This window comes from Phascolarctos cinereus, unplaced genomic scaffold, assembly GCF_003287225.1.
Source record: "Phascolarctos cinereus isolate Bilbo 61053 unplaced genomic scaffold, phaCin_HiC Scaffold_7;HRSCAF=346, whole genome shotgun sequence".
Lineage (NCBI taxonomy): Eukaryota > Metazoa > Chordata > Mammalia > Diprotodontia > Phascolarctidae > Phascolarctos > Phascolarctos cinereus.
In genome coordinates, this window is record NW_027556180.1 from 77,353,661 (window position 1) to 77,369,848 (window position 16,188).

At 39.6% G+C, this 16,188-nt stretch overlaps 1 protein-coding gene across 17 annotated transcripts in view; it reads right to left on the reverse strand.

The window, feature by feature from the left end:
- Positions 1-2,648: 2,648 nt before the first annotated feature.
- Positions 2,649-16,188, reverse strand: part of MAP2 (microtubule associated protein 2) — a 372,733-nt gene continuing 359,193 nt past the window's right edge. For 11 of the 17 annotated variants that reach the window (XM_021008691.2, XM_078147423.1, XM_078147429.1 and 8 more), the window contains 4 exons: positions 9,445-9,537; positions 7,581-7,662; positions 6,842-6,954; positions 2,649-6,669 (listed from right to left, as the gene is read on the reverse strand). In XM_021008691.2, coding sequence (XP_020864350.1) covers positions 6,454-6,669; positions 6,842-6,954; positions 7,581-7,662; positions 9,445-9,537 — 504 coding nt within the window. In that variant the 3' untranslated portion in view covers positions 2,649-6,453. The remainder of the gene's footprint in view (positions 6,670-6,841; positions 6,955-7,580; positions 7,663-9,444; positions 9,538-16,188) is intronic. The other 6 variants (XM_078147428.1, XM_021008704.2, XM_078147427.1 and 3 more) reach the window with 1 other exon arrangement.

A 16,188-nucleotide genomic window follows, 5' to 3' on the forward strand; every position in this document is an offset into this window, starting at 1 on the left:
CTGACTCTACACCTGGTGCTTTATCTACTGTGCTATTTACCTACCCTGTCCATACTCAGGCATCTAATTGGACAAAGCATTTTATGGTTGTTATCAGATTTGATTTTCACAACAACCCTCCAGAGGGGGCATTATCTTCATTTTTCAGGTGAGGAAACCAGACTCAGAACATTAGGTGCCTTGTCTATCTTCACACAGCATTGAATTCAGGCCTTTTCTGACATCAAGTCAGGTACTTTCCCCCACTATATCATAGACTCTCTCCTCCACTGTGGCTCAGTGGATAGAATGCTAGGCCTGGAATTGATGAGGTCTAGAGGTTAGGGGTCCTGGAATCCCAAAATCATGACACGGGAGTCCTGCCCAAAAGAATTCTACCCAAGCCTTCTTTTAGCCAAAAACAAAGTTTATTGAAGATTTGCCATATTAGCTAGACTCTTAAGGAATCTGAGCATCTATGTGCTATGGGCTAGATTATGAAAATCTGTGCATTTTAATGGAGACAAGATAGACCTTATATACAGAAAGACTGTGGGAGGGATCCAGGAGAGGCCAAGTAGTCCATAAGGTAATGAATTCCAGGGAAATGGAGCCTAGGTGGGACCAAGGGTGGGAAGTGGCCTGGGGCCATAGGGAGGCAAGACAATGGAGTACCAGGCTAGATCAAGGATAACAGAATTGGGGTATTGGGTGTAGTCAAAAAATGAGGAATCATGGCCTCAGGGGAATGCCAGAGATCTCCTTGATCAAGTGGGAGAATTCAAGGACAATCCAAAGGTTTTCTAGGGCCCATAGACAAATGGAGCCCAAATTGGGACAAAGGTCTCACTTTGGGTGCATACCCCATCAGAATCAGGAAGAACTGGGTTCAAATCTAGCCTCAGACACTTACTAGCTGTGTGACCCTGGGAAAATCACTTAATCCCGTTTGCCTTAGTTTCCCCATCTCTAACTGATCTGGAGAAGGACATGGAAAACCACTCCAGTATCTTTGCCAAGAAAACTTCAAGTGGGATTGATGAGGATGGGAGGTCATAGGGAGGGCTAGGCTAGGTTAAGGGTAACAGAATTGGGAGATTGGGTGGAACCACGATGAAAGGCTAATTGATGGAATTATAGCCTTAGGCAAATGCCAGAGATTTGGCCATGTGGGAAAGACCAAGGTTTTTCCTTTTTGGGGTCTAGCTCCCATCTTCATCATGATCACAAAGAGCTGGACAGTCCTGAACAACAACTCCTTTGTAGTAGTAGATTGCAGCAAAGTGGGATTTGATGTTGTGAAAACTACACTCCTGCCCAAAATTATTCACCCATCTCATTAAAAACACTACCACAGGTACTCTGGGAAAGTCCAAATGGGCTTTGTGTTCATTTCCTCTTGGACACAAAATGAAGTGCTTGGATCAATCCTCTAAGTTTCCTTACAACTTGAACTCTATGGTCTTTTGAAATTTCCACCACAGAATTAGTGAAAGTATTGTATGTCAAGTGCTGGGGCTCTAGGGGCCACAGTTATAAGGCATTTGTAGAGGACCACAGGTGAGCAGGACTCTGACCCTGATGGCTGTATAAGCCCTCTCAGGTGAGGAGCTTGCTCCTTGGCCTGGATCGGCTCTCCACCCCCCAGAAAGACGGGTGGCTAGGCAAGCTCAACCGTAAACAATGCTGCTACCTCAAGCACAGTCAGCTCTAGCACAAACATGTATCAAGTATTGGGACATTCCGGGAACAAGAAGTACATGGTGTTTTCACGGGAACATCCTGGGAGAAGGACACAGCCAGGAGAATGTTGCAAAGAGATGGGCTTGTTGATACTTTGATTGGTATTCCTTTGAGAAAAATTCTCGGTCTTGCCTATTGGTAAAGATATGCAAACTTTGCTGCTTTGTCCGCTGTTATATTGGGGTATGTTCCCATGAGTCAAAGATATAAAACACTGTGTTGTGCCTTGAATAAATGGAGTTGCTTCCATCCTGCCTCCCGCCTCTCATTGCCTTCTAGGTTACAAAGACGCTTGCCTACCAAGGGAATCAGTCAGATTCACAACAGGCATTCATTATCTAGTTTGCTGCCCCTTATCCCTTTCCCACCAGTCCATCCATTAGGAAGGTGTAGTTTATTAGGGAAAGCCTTGGCCCAGGGGAGATGAGGCATTGAAGGACAAATTGCAATAGGGTGTGTGGGGGGTGGGGGGTGGGGAGGAATGGCAGGACATTTGCCCAGTAGTGATAGTCCTATGGACTGTTAGGACACCATGTCAGCAGGAATTGGAGGGCTAGGGTGGTGGTGGCTTGTTGGGGTTTGTTTATTTACTGAGGTCTAGAGGAGCTTGGGTGTGGTCCAAGGCAATGGTGTCAAAGTCCAATAGGAATGTATTCCTGTGCCCAGCATATTGACTTAGAAAACCACAAATTAACAATATCTATGTCATATTATACTTTTATTTAGTTAAACATTTCCCAATTATATTTTAATGTGATTTAACCATCTGGGGGAGTTTTGTGGGCTGTATACCTCTGGCTTAGGAGAAGAGGGGAGGACAGAAACTTCTTGTAATACTCTTCTTGTCATTTAAGCAAAGGTAAAAGGAAAAACACACACAAATATAAATGAACATGGTGGAAGAAGAAGTCTCATGAGATAAGTAGTTAGATGACAAGCAATTTTATTTTGCAAAACAATCACTATTCAGCAACAAATACAATTGCAAATCTGATTGAAAAACATGAACTAACTACCACCAGCCACTGAAGAAATGCCTCTCTATGGTAACAGGCTCTAGAATTCTCAGAAAAAAAACCCCCCATAGATTTGTAAGGTGTGTTTTAACATTTGGAATCTGGGCACACTGGGTGTGCATTTTTTGCTTGTATTTTTTTTCCTCTTTGCTAAAGTTGAAGTGAATTGTTACAATTAACCTTTTCTGAGTCTGAAAATAGGCAGCTTTGTTGTAGAGGGAATTGCTCCAGCTTACTCACCTAGGCTAGAATCCTATCTGTATAATTTTAAACACAAACATGGAATTAAGCTGAAATATCTATATTTTTGAAGGACTATATGGAATCTGTCTCCACATATTATGAATTTACTTCCAAGCAGCAAATCTTTTTTTCTGCCACTTAAAAAGCTAAATGATTCCCTTTCTTCTTTCTTCTGGTATGAAAGAAAAAAAATGTTTATATTTTCAGTTGTGTTGGAATCAGTTATGAGGAATATCACTACATTAATACTAATGTAATATTATTGGGTGGCTAATATACCATTTCCTGTTGTACAGAGTAAGAAAAAAATGTAGTCTACCATAGGTTTTGTAGGCCAATTGCCTTTGCATTTTCCCAACTTCCATCAGTTTTCTCTGTCCAGCCTTTTTCAGTTCCTTGTTTACCTAGTACTACACAGGGCTTTTGCTTGTGGATAGGACTGGAGCCCATCCTCCTGCTAACACAGCAGGTGAATCCAGAGAGAGTTGGTTCAAGTGAACATGGCCTTTAAACTCTTCATGAATCTGGATCATTGTAAATTTGAATGTTTCTCAGTTGCAGGTGATTCCAGAGAGAGTTGGTTCTTTTGTGAACGTTGGCCTGATAACTCTTCATGAATCTGGATTACTTAGGCAGTTACAGTGAGATTGATTCTCAGCAGCCAAAGCCAGAGTAAAGCTGGATATAGAAGATCTAGAATCAGAAGCTTTTAGAGCTCTGACTCCTAGACTGCCAGATGCATTGTCTTCCTTGTTAGTATTGTGTTTGCAAAGCTTATGTTGAGTACTGTTCTTAAGAGTGAAGACAAGGCTTGGCTTTTTTAAGGGGCTTCAAGAGCCCTGTAACTTAACCTGTGTGTTTCCCTTGAGTCGGCAAAAATCTGTTTCTTTTTGCTGATTTTAAAAAGAATCTTGATTCCTTCTGGGCAAGGCAACTTATTCTAAAGACCTTGCTAGGACTGGACAAGAAAAAACTAAAGACTCAGATAAATGCCTTCCACTAATCTAACTCTAGGCTTGTATACACAGGTAACTAAACTTCACCATCATGAATCATTCTTTTTGTTTGTTTTTGGTGTGTATTTGTAATTTAAAAGTAGATCTAAAAAAATACTTGAGTCACAGGTTAAATGCTGTTCTGAACAGCTGGTGTTCAATTTCTGTTGAATGGATGGTCCACAGTCCCTTAGTTGCTAGCTAACTCTATGAAAAGACTTAAGAAAAATACTGCCAAGTTATTTTTCACTCATTGGTGGTACAGGGTCCACAATGTGTTCCACACTACTAGTCTTCCTGTTTGTGCAACATGAAGGACTTTGACGCTCTATACCAGGAAATATTTCTATATAAATGCCAGGGTTAGTTTAAGTAAACTCTACTCAGCAATTACAAGGCAGAAATTAGAAACCCATTGTCCACTCAGTTTCTAAATTCACAACATTTGCATCAAACAACTGATGGATAGACTGCATTAGACAAGATTGGGAGTGTATAAAAACTCTGCTGAAAACTAACGAAGTGAGGGATTTTCTGTGTTTCTAGGGTTTTTCCCTTGGGGAATTTACATTAATGATGATGTCAGATGGGTCATTATGCTACCCCTACAGCTCCCTGTCTCTTCACCCTTTGTATTTTTGTTAGATGATACCCACTAAAATGTTGCTGACGTCCATGCCCATCCTCTCCTTTCTACTATCACTGTCAATTTTTAAAACTGAATTAGCTCGAAAGAAACAACAAACCACTCTCTGGCTTCAACACTGTTTTAGCTCAGTTGCTAAGATGAGGAATCTTAAGAACACTTAAAATAGCAAAGAGCTTCCATAAAGCCTGTCATTCTCCGGCCCTATTTAGGGGCGGCTCAGAAATGGATCATGGAAAATGTTTGTCAAGGAGTTTAAAATCAACAATCTGTGATTTGAACTAGTTGTTTCACGTGTTTTTTTTAGTTGATGCAGTGTTTTAGCAGCAGAATGCTGAAAAGTAAATCCATCAAACCGGATGTTGCATTTCCATTTTTTGTTTCTATGCACACTTAAAAAAATATTCTTCTAATTGAAAGCATTTTTACTTTTTTGATATGTGCACAAATGTTTTATTTCAATGGGCGGCCTCCTCTGATAGTCTAGCTAATTTAATAAGGAGATGCCATCCTGAGGAGAGGAATGACATTTTCTCAAATTCCCTCTCTTGGATTCAACTTTAGCAAATGAAAAAAAAAGTAAATAAATAAAAGAGGCCATCATCTCATAATTATTGAAGTGAAATCCAAATTACTTCTTAATTTAAAAAAAATTCCAGAATCTCAAACCAACAGTTTTTTCGATCCTTTTACATAGATACAGACCTCCCCAGCAACATCTACGTTGATGAAGAGAAACATGAAAGGAAAATAAAAATTCTAGCATTACAGAAGAGACTTGTATCTGGCACTATAACAGGGGCACGGCTTTTAGTTGTTACAGAAAGCAACTTCATGCTAAAAGTTTTTCTCTTTTTAAATGTTTTTTTTTAATAGGGAAAAAACCCTGCTAACATCTACTTTCACATACCTAAAATTTCAACACCAAAGGGTGCAAGAGACACAGATACTGTGAATAATAAAGAAGTATAATATTCAAGTATATGAGGGAGTATCACAAATGGCCACAGAGAAATATATATATGTATATATATATGTATATCTATAATACTGTATCAAACAGATGGAAAGGATGTGAAACTTATAGTGTGGACACAAATCTAGCCAATTAACTGACATCCTAATCAGACAAAAGTCCATAGTTGTGGAAGTGCTCCATGTCTAAAAGCTGCTCTTGTCATCACTTCCTCAAAAATACAGTTCAACTGTTCTTCAACTACTTTTTTAATTAGTTAAATAATTTATCAGAATCACCTATACACTGATTTAATTATCCAGGTCCAAAATGTTAATAACTTAATTGAATCTTTCTTCCCATTTATACAAAATAACACTTTTTTTAAACTTGTTTTTTTTAATATGTTTTTCGCATCTTGTAATCAGACTCTTTCAGTTTAATTTAACCTGTAATAAGTTACAAAAGGACAATCTTTGTTGTCCATAAACAGACCAGTGAAATGAGCAGCTTGGATATTAACAAGGCTCTTCAGAAAATAGTGGATGGCCTTCAGGCACATGAAAGGTAAAAATGCATTTTTATCATAGTACTCCATGCAAGACAGAGCAGAGCAACAAGAATCATCCAATGGAATATATTGCAGTTGTACTCATGTAAAGCCAATGAGTCTTCCTGCTGTAAATGAAAATCAGGTCAATTTCTGAACATACTTAAATTTGGGGGATTATTTTTATTGTAATGGTTACCATAATCTTGGGATAAGATTTATTTTAGAATTTGTAGGGATGGAATATAACACCTGCTCTGAGCCCGCTCCTGCCAAGAGCTCATGACTAAATAGCATTACTTCATTCAGTGTTAAATGAGACAGATTCATAAGCCCTGCTTAGCAAGGGCAGCAGTGACATCTTCAGCCAAAGTGGCAAGCTGGGGGGACTCAAGCAGGTTGATGCTTCCAGATGAGGAGACATTGCTGAGTCGCCTGGGGGAAGCCACGCTGGATCTGCCTGGAGATTGTGTGATGATCTCAGCACCATGGTCTACCCGAGCCTTAGCATGTTCTCTGAAGTTCAGTTTTTGGCTGTCAATCTGTTCAGGACAAAGAATATTTATTATTGACTTAGTCATCACAAATTGGAATAGGGAGTCTCTAGTCTATCGACCAGATTTTCAGATGACCTACACATGTTGGGATAGCCTCATTCCTTACCACCCCAGCTCTTTCATTTGTGGCTGATTCGGTTTCTAAGAGATTCCATACCTTGACGTTACCACCTCCAGGTATGTGGTGGGCATTGTCAAGTGACCCCACTTTGGCTTGTGCCTTCTCTTTGAAATCCAGCTTCACACTTTCAATTTTCACACGGCCACCACCTGTACAAGATAGAAAGATTTTATATGCAAAGATGAATTCGCTTTGGTCTTTATCCTTGTGAGAGAATAGGTAGCAACACTTTTTAAAATTAGGATCAGATGGACAAAACCAAATCACAGAATGGCATGTCGCTTAACTTCACTTGCCTTGCCTTTTTTTTTAATCTGTAAACTGAAGATTAATCTGTAAACTGAAGAAAGGGACTAGAAGTCCCTTTACAACTCGAAATTTGTGATTATTACAGTCTCTATTGTCATAGTTGTGTAAGGAATCTTTAAAAAGCCACCAAAGTCTATTTGCCTTTCATCCTCTCAGATATAGTCAAACGCCATTAAAAATAATCCTCAGAGGAAGCTATTGACATTATTCTTATGCAATATAGTTTAATATTTAGTCTCTTTCCTCTTCTTTGCATTTCTCGTCTGAATAATCAGAGTTCGGGTGCTATTGTCTTTGATGTAGTTAATTTGCATGTAACTCAGTTGCAGGAATTCCACAAACACAACATTTGTTAGAAACTTAAGGAATAGAACAGAACAAAATGCTCCAGAAAGGCAAAAGAAGGTGAGCATGATCCCTCTGAGATGATTATTACCATTTTTAAACTGTTTTTATTATTTGTTACCTGGCCGATGACGGATGTTCTTTAGGGAACCGCATTTGGATGTCACGTGGCTTAAGTCAATCTTCTTGGTAACAATTTGTATCTGCATAAATCACATAAGATATGTTTTAGATGGTTTAAATATACACACAAACTGATGTTCAAGCCCATACAGACTTAGTGGAAAGCACAGACACCCACACACCCACACACCACCCACCCCCCCCCCCCCCCCACATGCCTGAATACATTTGGATAGGAAGGAAGGACCCAAGTGTAAAAGTCCTGGAACAGAAGATTTTATTAGTAGAAACAGAACACACCATATGTAATGGAAACAACTGGATTAATACAAGCTTTCATTCAATCAGAGCATTAGGTATTACCATGTTAAAACTTCTTATAAGCAAAAACCGAGAGAAAGCAGAGGAAGATGAATTGGTTAATACTGGAAAATGCTTTGAAGATTAAAAAAGCAACAACTGTGACCAGTAGATTTCAAATATAAGTAGAGTATAATGAAGAGGCTTCTTTTCTACAATATTAGTAAGTGATTACACCTTGGTCAGTGGAACTTCCCTAAAGCACCATGTAATAGTATCATGGTAGTGCTCAGTTCTTTTTCCTTTGGGTTTCTTTTTTTTTTTTTGAATGTCATTCCCCCTCCAATCCTTGGAGGGTGGAAGTTCTTCCACCTACTTTTAGGTCATTCAGATTCTCAATTCAAACCTTGCTGCTTGGGCATTTTCATCTGCTGTGCTTGCAGTGGAGGATAGGAGCAGCTTCCTTCAAGTCTGTTATAATAGTATGCAGTATTTAGGTTAACTATACAATCCCAGGACCAAGCTTTGTATCCTTATCAGTGTCCAAAGGAGTAAAAGGAAAAGGAGCCATGAGTATTAGTATCTGGTGCCCAGCATTTAACCCATCCAACCCTTTTCATTAAACTCAACAGTGAGCAATGTATTGGTCTCACAGTAATTAATCTCCAAAATGTGATCATTCCAGGAACCAGCTGCTAGAGTGGGGATGTTATTTAATTGCTTCCCTCCCCTCTCCTTATGCTCATTTGAGTGGTGAATAACCCATAGGTAGGAAAAACTCAGACATCTGACTCTGATCACCTGCCATTTGCTTGAGGGAAATTCATCCAGGAGGAAATCTGTATGCTGAAATATATAAAATAGATGGGATTGGTGTTTCCTCCCACCCCTAGAAGGAACCTCCCTTGTTCTTTGGGTGTAGACCATTTCAGTTGTGAACTGGAGACACTTAGTGTCTGGCTTTGGATTTATACTTTCGCATCCTACCATACCACTTTTGTTCTAGTGAAGGAGAGAAAGGAAAACTCCTAAGGGACAATTTACATTGGGATTTAAATTCTTTTATTTTGAATTATATGTAGAATTTACTTGATCACTTCTGCAATATTCCAAGTGAATTATGGAGGTAACTGCTTTGAATACTTCTGAGAATATTAGCTTCCATCCCCTGTGCAAGTTGGACTTCCATAATTTCATGGAACAGTTGGGATATGTGGCTCAGCTAGCTGATATTGTATTTTCACTGGATGAAGAAGGGAGAGAGCACCAGGAAATGACCAGTGAATCAAAATGCTAAAGTAAATGGACTTGCTGTCCTCCTAGCTCCAGAGGTTTACCTTATGCAGTTTAATTTGCTGGAAGACTCATAAGGGAAGTGTAGGAAGCTTGTTACTCAACAGACAGGGTTGACGTGCCACTAGACCAGGCTGACACATTAAACAGTAGTGAGAAAGGGGGAAAGTGCTTGGGAAGGAGCAAGGCAGGAAAGGCGACAGAGGGCTGGCTCTCCAGGAGGCTCACTCACAGTCAAGGACACCCTCCAAGTAGCAGCTTCTACTTACATTTCCTCCCCCTGCAGAATGTTTGATGTTATCCTTGGAACCACATCTGGACTGAACCTCGCTAAAATCCATCTTCTTGTTTAAAATCCTAACCTAAAAGGAATCGGAGGGAACTTACTACAAATGGCTTTCATTCTGGGGGGCAGGAGAGCAGGAAGCCAGAATGAGCCCACTTGTCCATGTATGGTAAGCAAGTTTTAGGAGGGCTGGGTATGTATCTGCCTAAATACTAATTTGGCAAAAGCATGAAGAATCCCAATATTTTGTATCAGTTGCTAGAACTTAAAAGCAGCAATGTTGTCACTTAACTGTAAACTGTGGAAGACAAATGCTAGGACGAACGCTATCTAGGTATGTCAAGTGAAGCCTACTCCTTAGACTCAGCATGGTATGGAGGATCTTTAACATTTTCGGTAAGATCTATTGCTAAACCAGGGATTCAGGTCCTCACTATGGAGACCTCAACAATTCAGTTCAGTCTAAAACTTCAATGACTATGGCAGATTTCTTCTTGCTTGTTCTTTGCTTAATAGATCATTTGAAGACTTGACTTCTCTGCTAGTCAGTTTGTTGTCCAAGAAGCCCATCTTTGCTTCACCTTAGGATTCCCTCTGATATTCTTTATTGCTTAGAGGCATCGATCTCCTCTTCAATGAAGAATGGTTGGTTACCTCTTAGGAATGCTAGGCAAACTTTGAGAAAGACAATGTGAACATGTTAAAAGAGCACTGGATTTCAAAGCATGGCCTTGGACTTCAATCTTGGATCTGAATCTTGGATCTATCACTTAACTAGATTTGTGGAGGCTGTCTTACCTACTTTCAGTGAGTTTCACTCCTTTAAACCTCAGTAAGATGGAGACAATAATATTTAGATGATCTTCCTTACATAGTTCTTTTGAGGACTAATGATAGAAAGAAGAAAATGTGCTTTATACAATTATAAGCTAGTAGTATTATTACTATTTATTATTCCAGTGTTCAGTTGTGCTTAATTCTTTTGTTGACCTGGTAGACTATAGCATGTCGATATTGTCCATGGGGTTTTCCTGGCAAAAGATGCTGGAGTGGTTTGCCATTTCCTTTTCCAGTAGATTAAGACAAACAGAGGTTAAGTGACTTGCCCAGGGTCACACAGCTAGTAAGTGTCTCAGGCCAGATTTAAATACAGGTCTTCCTGACTCCAGGCCCAGTGCTCTATCCACTAAGCCACCTAGCTGCCTCCACTACTACCCTTATGATGACTATCATTATTAACAAAGGGAAAAAGATCTCGGTAGGTAGCATGAAAGCATTCCATCCCTAGCAGTGGTTTCTTTTTTAGAGATAGTTAGTATGCTCAAACCAGAAGTGAAAGACTAGGACCAAAGATGGGAAAAAAGATTAAAAAAAAGCCAAGATAAGAACCACAAAGATTCTCATTATGTACACACTGCTGTCAATTGTTAAAAAGAACTGTTTACCTAGAAAAAATACAGGTATTCATTGATATAAGTAATGGAATAAAACAAAATCCTGCCTCTCAAAACAACCTTTTCCCCCACTGATTTCCTGATTAGATAATTCAATTAGTCAGTAAGTGATTCCATCAAACTAGCTTTGTTGCAATGTGCTTTACAGTAAACCCAGAAACCTTTTCCATTCTTTCCTTGGGCGTTAGGTTACTTGTTCAATAGTTAGCAAGGTAAGGACAGGGTGATAAGAAAGAGAAAGGAGAAAGTAGCACAAAGATCTTATAAGTTAGGATAGTCTTTACTAGGATTTCCATTTCCCCTGCCCTTCTCCTCTTGGAGCATCACCTTCTCCCCCCTTTTCAGCCTCCCAGGTTTTACTAAGCAGCAGCAAGTGGAATGTGGCTCACTCCCTACTATCTCCCTGCTTTACTGTAGAGATATTGGACTTGGAACTCTTTACCCTTTGACCTGACAGGAGGTCACTGTTATGAATTGCCCTCTAGCTTAACTTTTTACTCTCCATCCTCAATGAACTTTACTTCCTGTCCCCAAAATGGGGAAGGAGGATCAATTTTGAAATTTCTATAGGCCTTGCTGCTCAGAAGCCAAGGCAGCGATTGGTGTGAAAACAGGAAGTTCTTTGTGATCTGCACCCCACTGCTGAGCACTATGGAAAAATCTAACAAAATAGCACACAATCAAGCTCTCAACATGCCATGACTTAGGAGCTCACCAGGAAGCCAAAAGTCAGCTCTCCCCAATCTACATGAAACTGCCAACTCTGACCTTTTCTAGTACTCATTCTTGGGCCCTGGCTATATCTTGGAAGATATGGGTTGAAATAAAAACAGAAGCTGAATGAAGGTCTCCTGATCTCAGCTGCTTTTCCTACCTTTTCCCCTGACATTGAGGAACAATCCAAACGTCACATGCATTGTTAATATTTAGGAGGAATTGTTTTCTACCTTTTTGAGAAACAAGCACAAAAACTCAAACAAAGACATATCCCAGACTTACATTAGGCTTTGAGGCTGATGCCACAACAGAGGGAGAAAAAAAAAAAGATGAAAGCACAAGATAAAATTGGACTGAACTGGACTAGCATTGCCCAGCTGATCTGTCCCCTGCAGGGAAACATCACCAACACCTCTCTTCAGTGAGTCCAAGAAAGGGCCCAGTTTTAAAATGGGAATTCAGAAGGCATGCTGACTAGTCTTGGCTTTAGGGCACATAATAAAAGTCCTGTTTTTTTTAAAAAGGGATCACAAGCAGAGTCTGAATTCAACAATAAACCTGGCTCCCCTAGAAGGATATAGTCCTAACTCTTGAGAGTTGCATGGGTCTGAACTACTGAGTACCATTTTATTTCAACTTTCAGTGATAAACTTTTCAGAAAGAGAAACATGCTACTTGTTTTCCTAAAAATGCTCTGTTCAGATGGTATCTCCAGGGGCCTCATTATTCTGGGTATGAAATAGATGTCATCTGAATTCTTCCAACCACCTTTAGGAGCAGATTGAGGTTTAATAGATCCTTCAAAGACCTTTGCCTGTATTTGACTTTTTTCACTAAGGAAACACAATCAGTGAAGGTAGGAAGTAATTAATTCAGTGAAAGAACTTTTTGTTCTTTATGAAGATAACGTTACTATTTGCTTACTAAATATTAACACTTTAAATGTTGATTGTAGATCATTTGCTTTTTGTCATCCAAAGAACTGGTTACTGAATGGGAGGGGGTGCTACTGAAGTCATTAGTAAGAAATGATTAAATATTAAAGGATTTACCCAGGATGCGATAAAGTATCATTCTATGAAAATCTTCATTATTCCTCTAGTTTCTCTAATTTACAGGTCTCAGTCTTTTCCCTCTGTTGCAACTGTAACACCTGAATACGAGCTCTTAAACATCTTAAAGATGATGGTAATTTTGTAAATGTATGGTCTGCTAAGGTTGCAATGTCATCATGTATATGTTTTCTCATTGAAAAAATGAAGGATCGCACTTATTTCCTAAGCCTAGAAGCTTGCTCCATTTTGCTGACATTGCGTCATCACTTTAGATGCTGCATGTGCATAGCACAGTACATATAGGGTTGCACTTATCAGTCTCCTCCAATATACTGGAAGAAAGTGTGTTGTTATTTTTTCCACGTAGGACTTCTCATCAGACATGACAAGTTCCAGTCTAATGCCTTTCCCTAATCAGCTGACTACTGTGGAATTCTTCCAGCTTTGCTGGAGGAAATGTCTAGCTCTTCAGCACTACAGACTTCCCAAGGCTCAGTTAACAGCATATTTTGCCACTGGATGCATCCTTTCAGAAAACAGAAAAGAAAAAAAAAGAGGGATGCCTGGTGAGGATGGAAAGGTCCTGTCACAGAACAATTTTCTGAGAAGAACTGTCAGTTCCTATTCTCCAGGCTCTAAATAGAGAACAGTTTCTCAGGCACTTAGATGTCAATTGTCCTCATATTTTGAAAAATACATCTTAAGGGAAAAAGCAATCTGAACAAATCTTTCAAGTGTGCATGTTTAAATACCAGGCTAGAAAATATAACAGATCTTTGGGTGACAGAGCAACAATGCTCTGATGTTTGTGAATGGGGAGCAGGAGATAGAGCATTCATAGGAACATAGGATAAGGGTTCTAGAACTAGAAAGGAATTTTGAAGTCATCTTTTCAAATCTCCTCATTTTATTGATGAGGAATCTATGGCTCACTGAGTTTAAGTGATTTACCCAATTTCACATGGGCAGTAAGTGGCATAGGTAAGATTTGAACCCATGGTCTTTGACTCCAAAGTCATCTCTCTTTCCCCAGTACCACAGTGTCCTCCCTCCCCAGAAAACTGTCAAACAATTTTAACCCACATGTCAATTGTTTCAATTCAATAGACATTTATGAAGCATCTACTACGGCAAGGCATTGTGCTAAATTCTGGAGTTGTAAGAATAACACATGGGGGCAGCTAGCTTGGTGCAGTGGATAGAGCACCGGCCCTGAAGTCAGGAGGACCTGAGTTCAAATCGGCCTCAGACCCAACACTTGACACTTACTAGCTGTGTGACCTTGGGCAAGTCACTTAACCCCAATAGCCTAAAAGCCAAAAAAAAAAAAAGAATAACACATGGTCTAACCAGGGGTGGGGAACCTGTGGCCTCGAGGCCATATGTGGCCCTCTAGGTCCTCAAGTGCTGACCTTTGACTGAATCCAAACTTCACAGAACAAATCCCCTTGATAAAATGATTTATTCTGTAAAACTCGACTCAGTCAAAAGGCCGCACCCAAGGATCTAGAAGGCCATATGTGGCCTTGAGGCTTCAGGTTCCCCATTCCTGGGCCCTAACCTCTGCTGTCAGAGAGCTTACAGTCTAGTGGAGGGAGAGATCCTTATACAGATTAGTATAACACAGAATCAAGTGTTGTCCCTGAGGGGGAGAGGAAGGAGACGAGATTCAGAGTGCTATAGGTAAATCTGAGCAGAGAGGAGTCACAGATATTGTCACAGAGGAACTGACTCCCAAGCTAAGTTCTGATAGAAAGGAAGGCAGAAATAGGAAAGACAGAGATGAAGACATGGAAAAGCATCAACAATTGACTGGCTGAATGACTGTGCCCTTGTGAACCAGAGCTGTGCGGGTGAAATGAGACAATGGGTACCAAGTAAGGCTTTACATATAAACATTAGCTGTTGTTATTGTTATTCTGGTGGAAGGAGAGAGGGAAGAAAGAAAGGCCTTTCATCACAAAACTGGACAATTAAAAAAAATTACCTGATTGCAGGATCATTGAATTTAGAGACAAAAGAGACAACAGAAATAATCTAGTCTAAGCTCCTTTTTTATATATGAGGAAACTGAGTCTCAGAGAAGTGATATGATTTCCCTAAAATTACACAGGGAGTTGAGACAGGATTCAAATTCAGTTCCGTTGGCTAAAGATCTAGAACTCTTTCCACCAAACCACCCTGCCCCATAGTGTCATTCCTCAACTCAAACACCTTCAATTGCTCCCCTTTTCCTAGTGAACAAAACCAGAACCCTTTGGCTTGGCATTAAAGCCTCTCTACTATCTGGACCTAATTTACCTTCTCTGATTTGTATCCCTAACATACTAACCAAACAGGAACATTTTCTGTTCCTTCAATATAGCTGAAGCTTTCTCACTTCCTACTTTTCGCTCATGCTATTTCCCTCCATCTGGAGTGCCTTCTTTCCACATCTCCTCCTTTAACAATCCTGCCCATTCATTTTCCAAAGCTCAGCCTAAATGTCACCTTAACTCTCCTTTCCCAATTACCTAAGTAAGAATTAGTTTCCCTTTCTTCTAAACTTCTATAGTATCTTGTGCTATATTTGCAGTATTTACCACATACAATTTTGTAGTATAGATATGTTTCCCTGATGAAGGTTCTAATCATAGAACATGCTAAATAAATACTTGTTGAATGAATGAATGAGTGAAAAAACAAAAACTGTGTCCTAGAGAAGTTTTTTTTTGGGGGGGAGGGGTTATATGCCAACTAGAAATCTGTACAAACCAGAATTTCTCATGATCCTCCAATATTAATCTTTAGTTTCATCACTCATTAATATGCCAATTGTAGTGGTTGGAATGATGGTCGGGGGAATGAAAATAATAGGATCTTGGATTGAGAGTTGTTAGAGATCTTAGGGAGTACAGTCCTCCATTTTTTTAAATACAGAAAGAATACATTCACCATGTAACTTTCAATGTTTTTTTCCCCTTATGGCTTCCTGTATGCTCTCTTCCGTGAATTTTAAAAATATTTAGATATCCTTTTTTTCTTTTCTTTTTTCCCCTAAATTACTTTCCTGTTGGATTTTTCCCCCATGAGAGAAAAGGTAGAGTTTAGGTTCCCAGTGCTTTTATATACAGTGGTGATTTGGGGTAAAAATTGACATCTTTTCACTTTTATTTAGTTAATCCTTAGGAAGGAAAGTGAAGGACGCTATTTCATTCAGACCATTGTGGTTTTATCATAAGTTAAGTGCCATTCTCCCCAAATGCTATGTACAACACCTTTTGCTATAGTTTCTGAATAGCTGTAAAATACTCCATATTGGCTCCCATCTTGACAGCTCAGTTGAAATGATGTTACTATGCATCTGTGCTTAATTGCTCATATAGAGAGATGAACAATCTAGAATGGTCTTGCTGCAGGAGGAGAGTGATATGAATAGGAGAACTGTACCTACAAGGAAGGACTTCTGTGCAAGAAAACTGAGAAAAATGCATACAATGCTGATAGCTGCCACTTGAGACA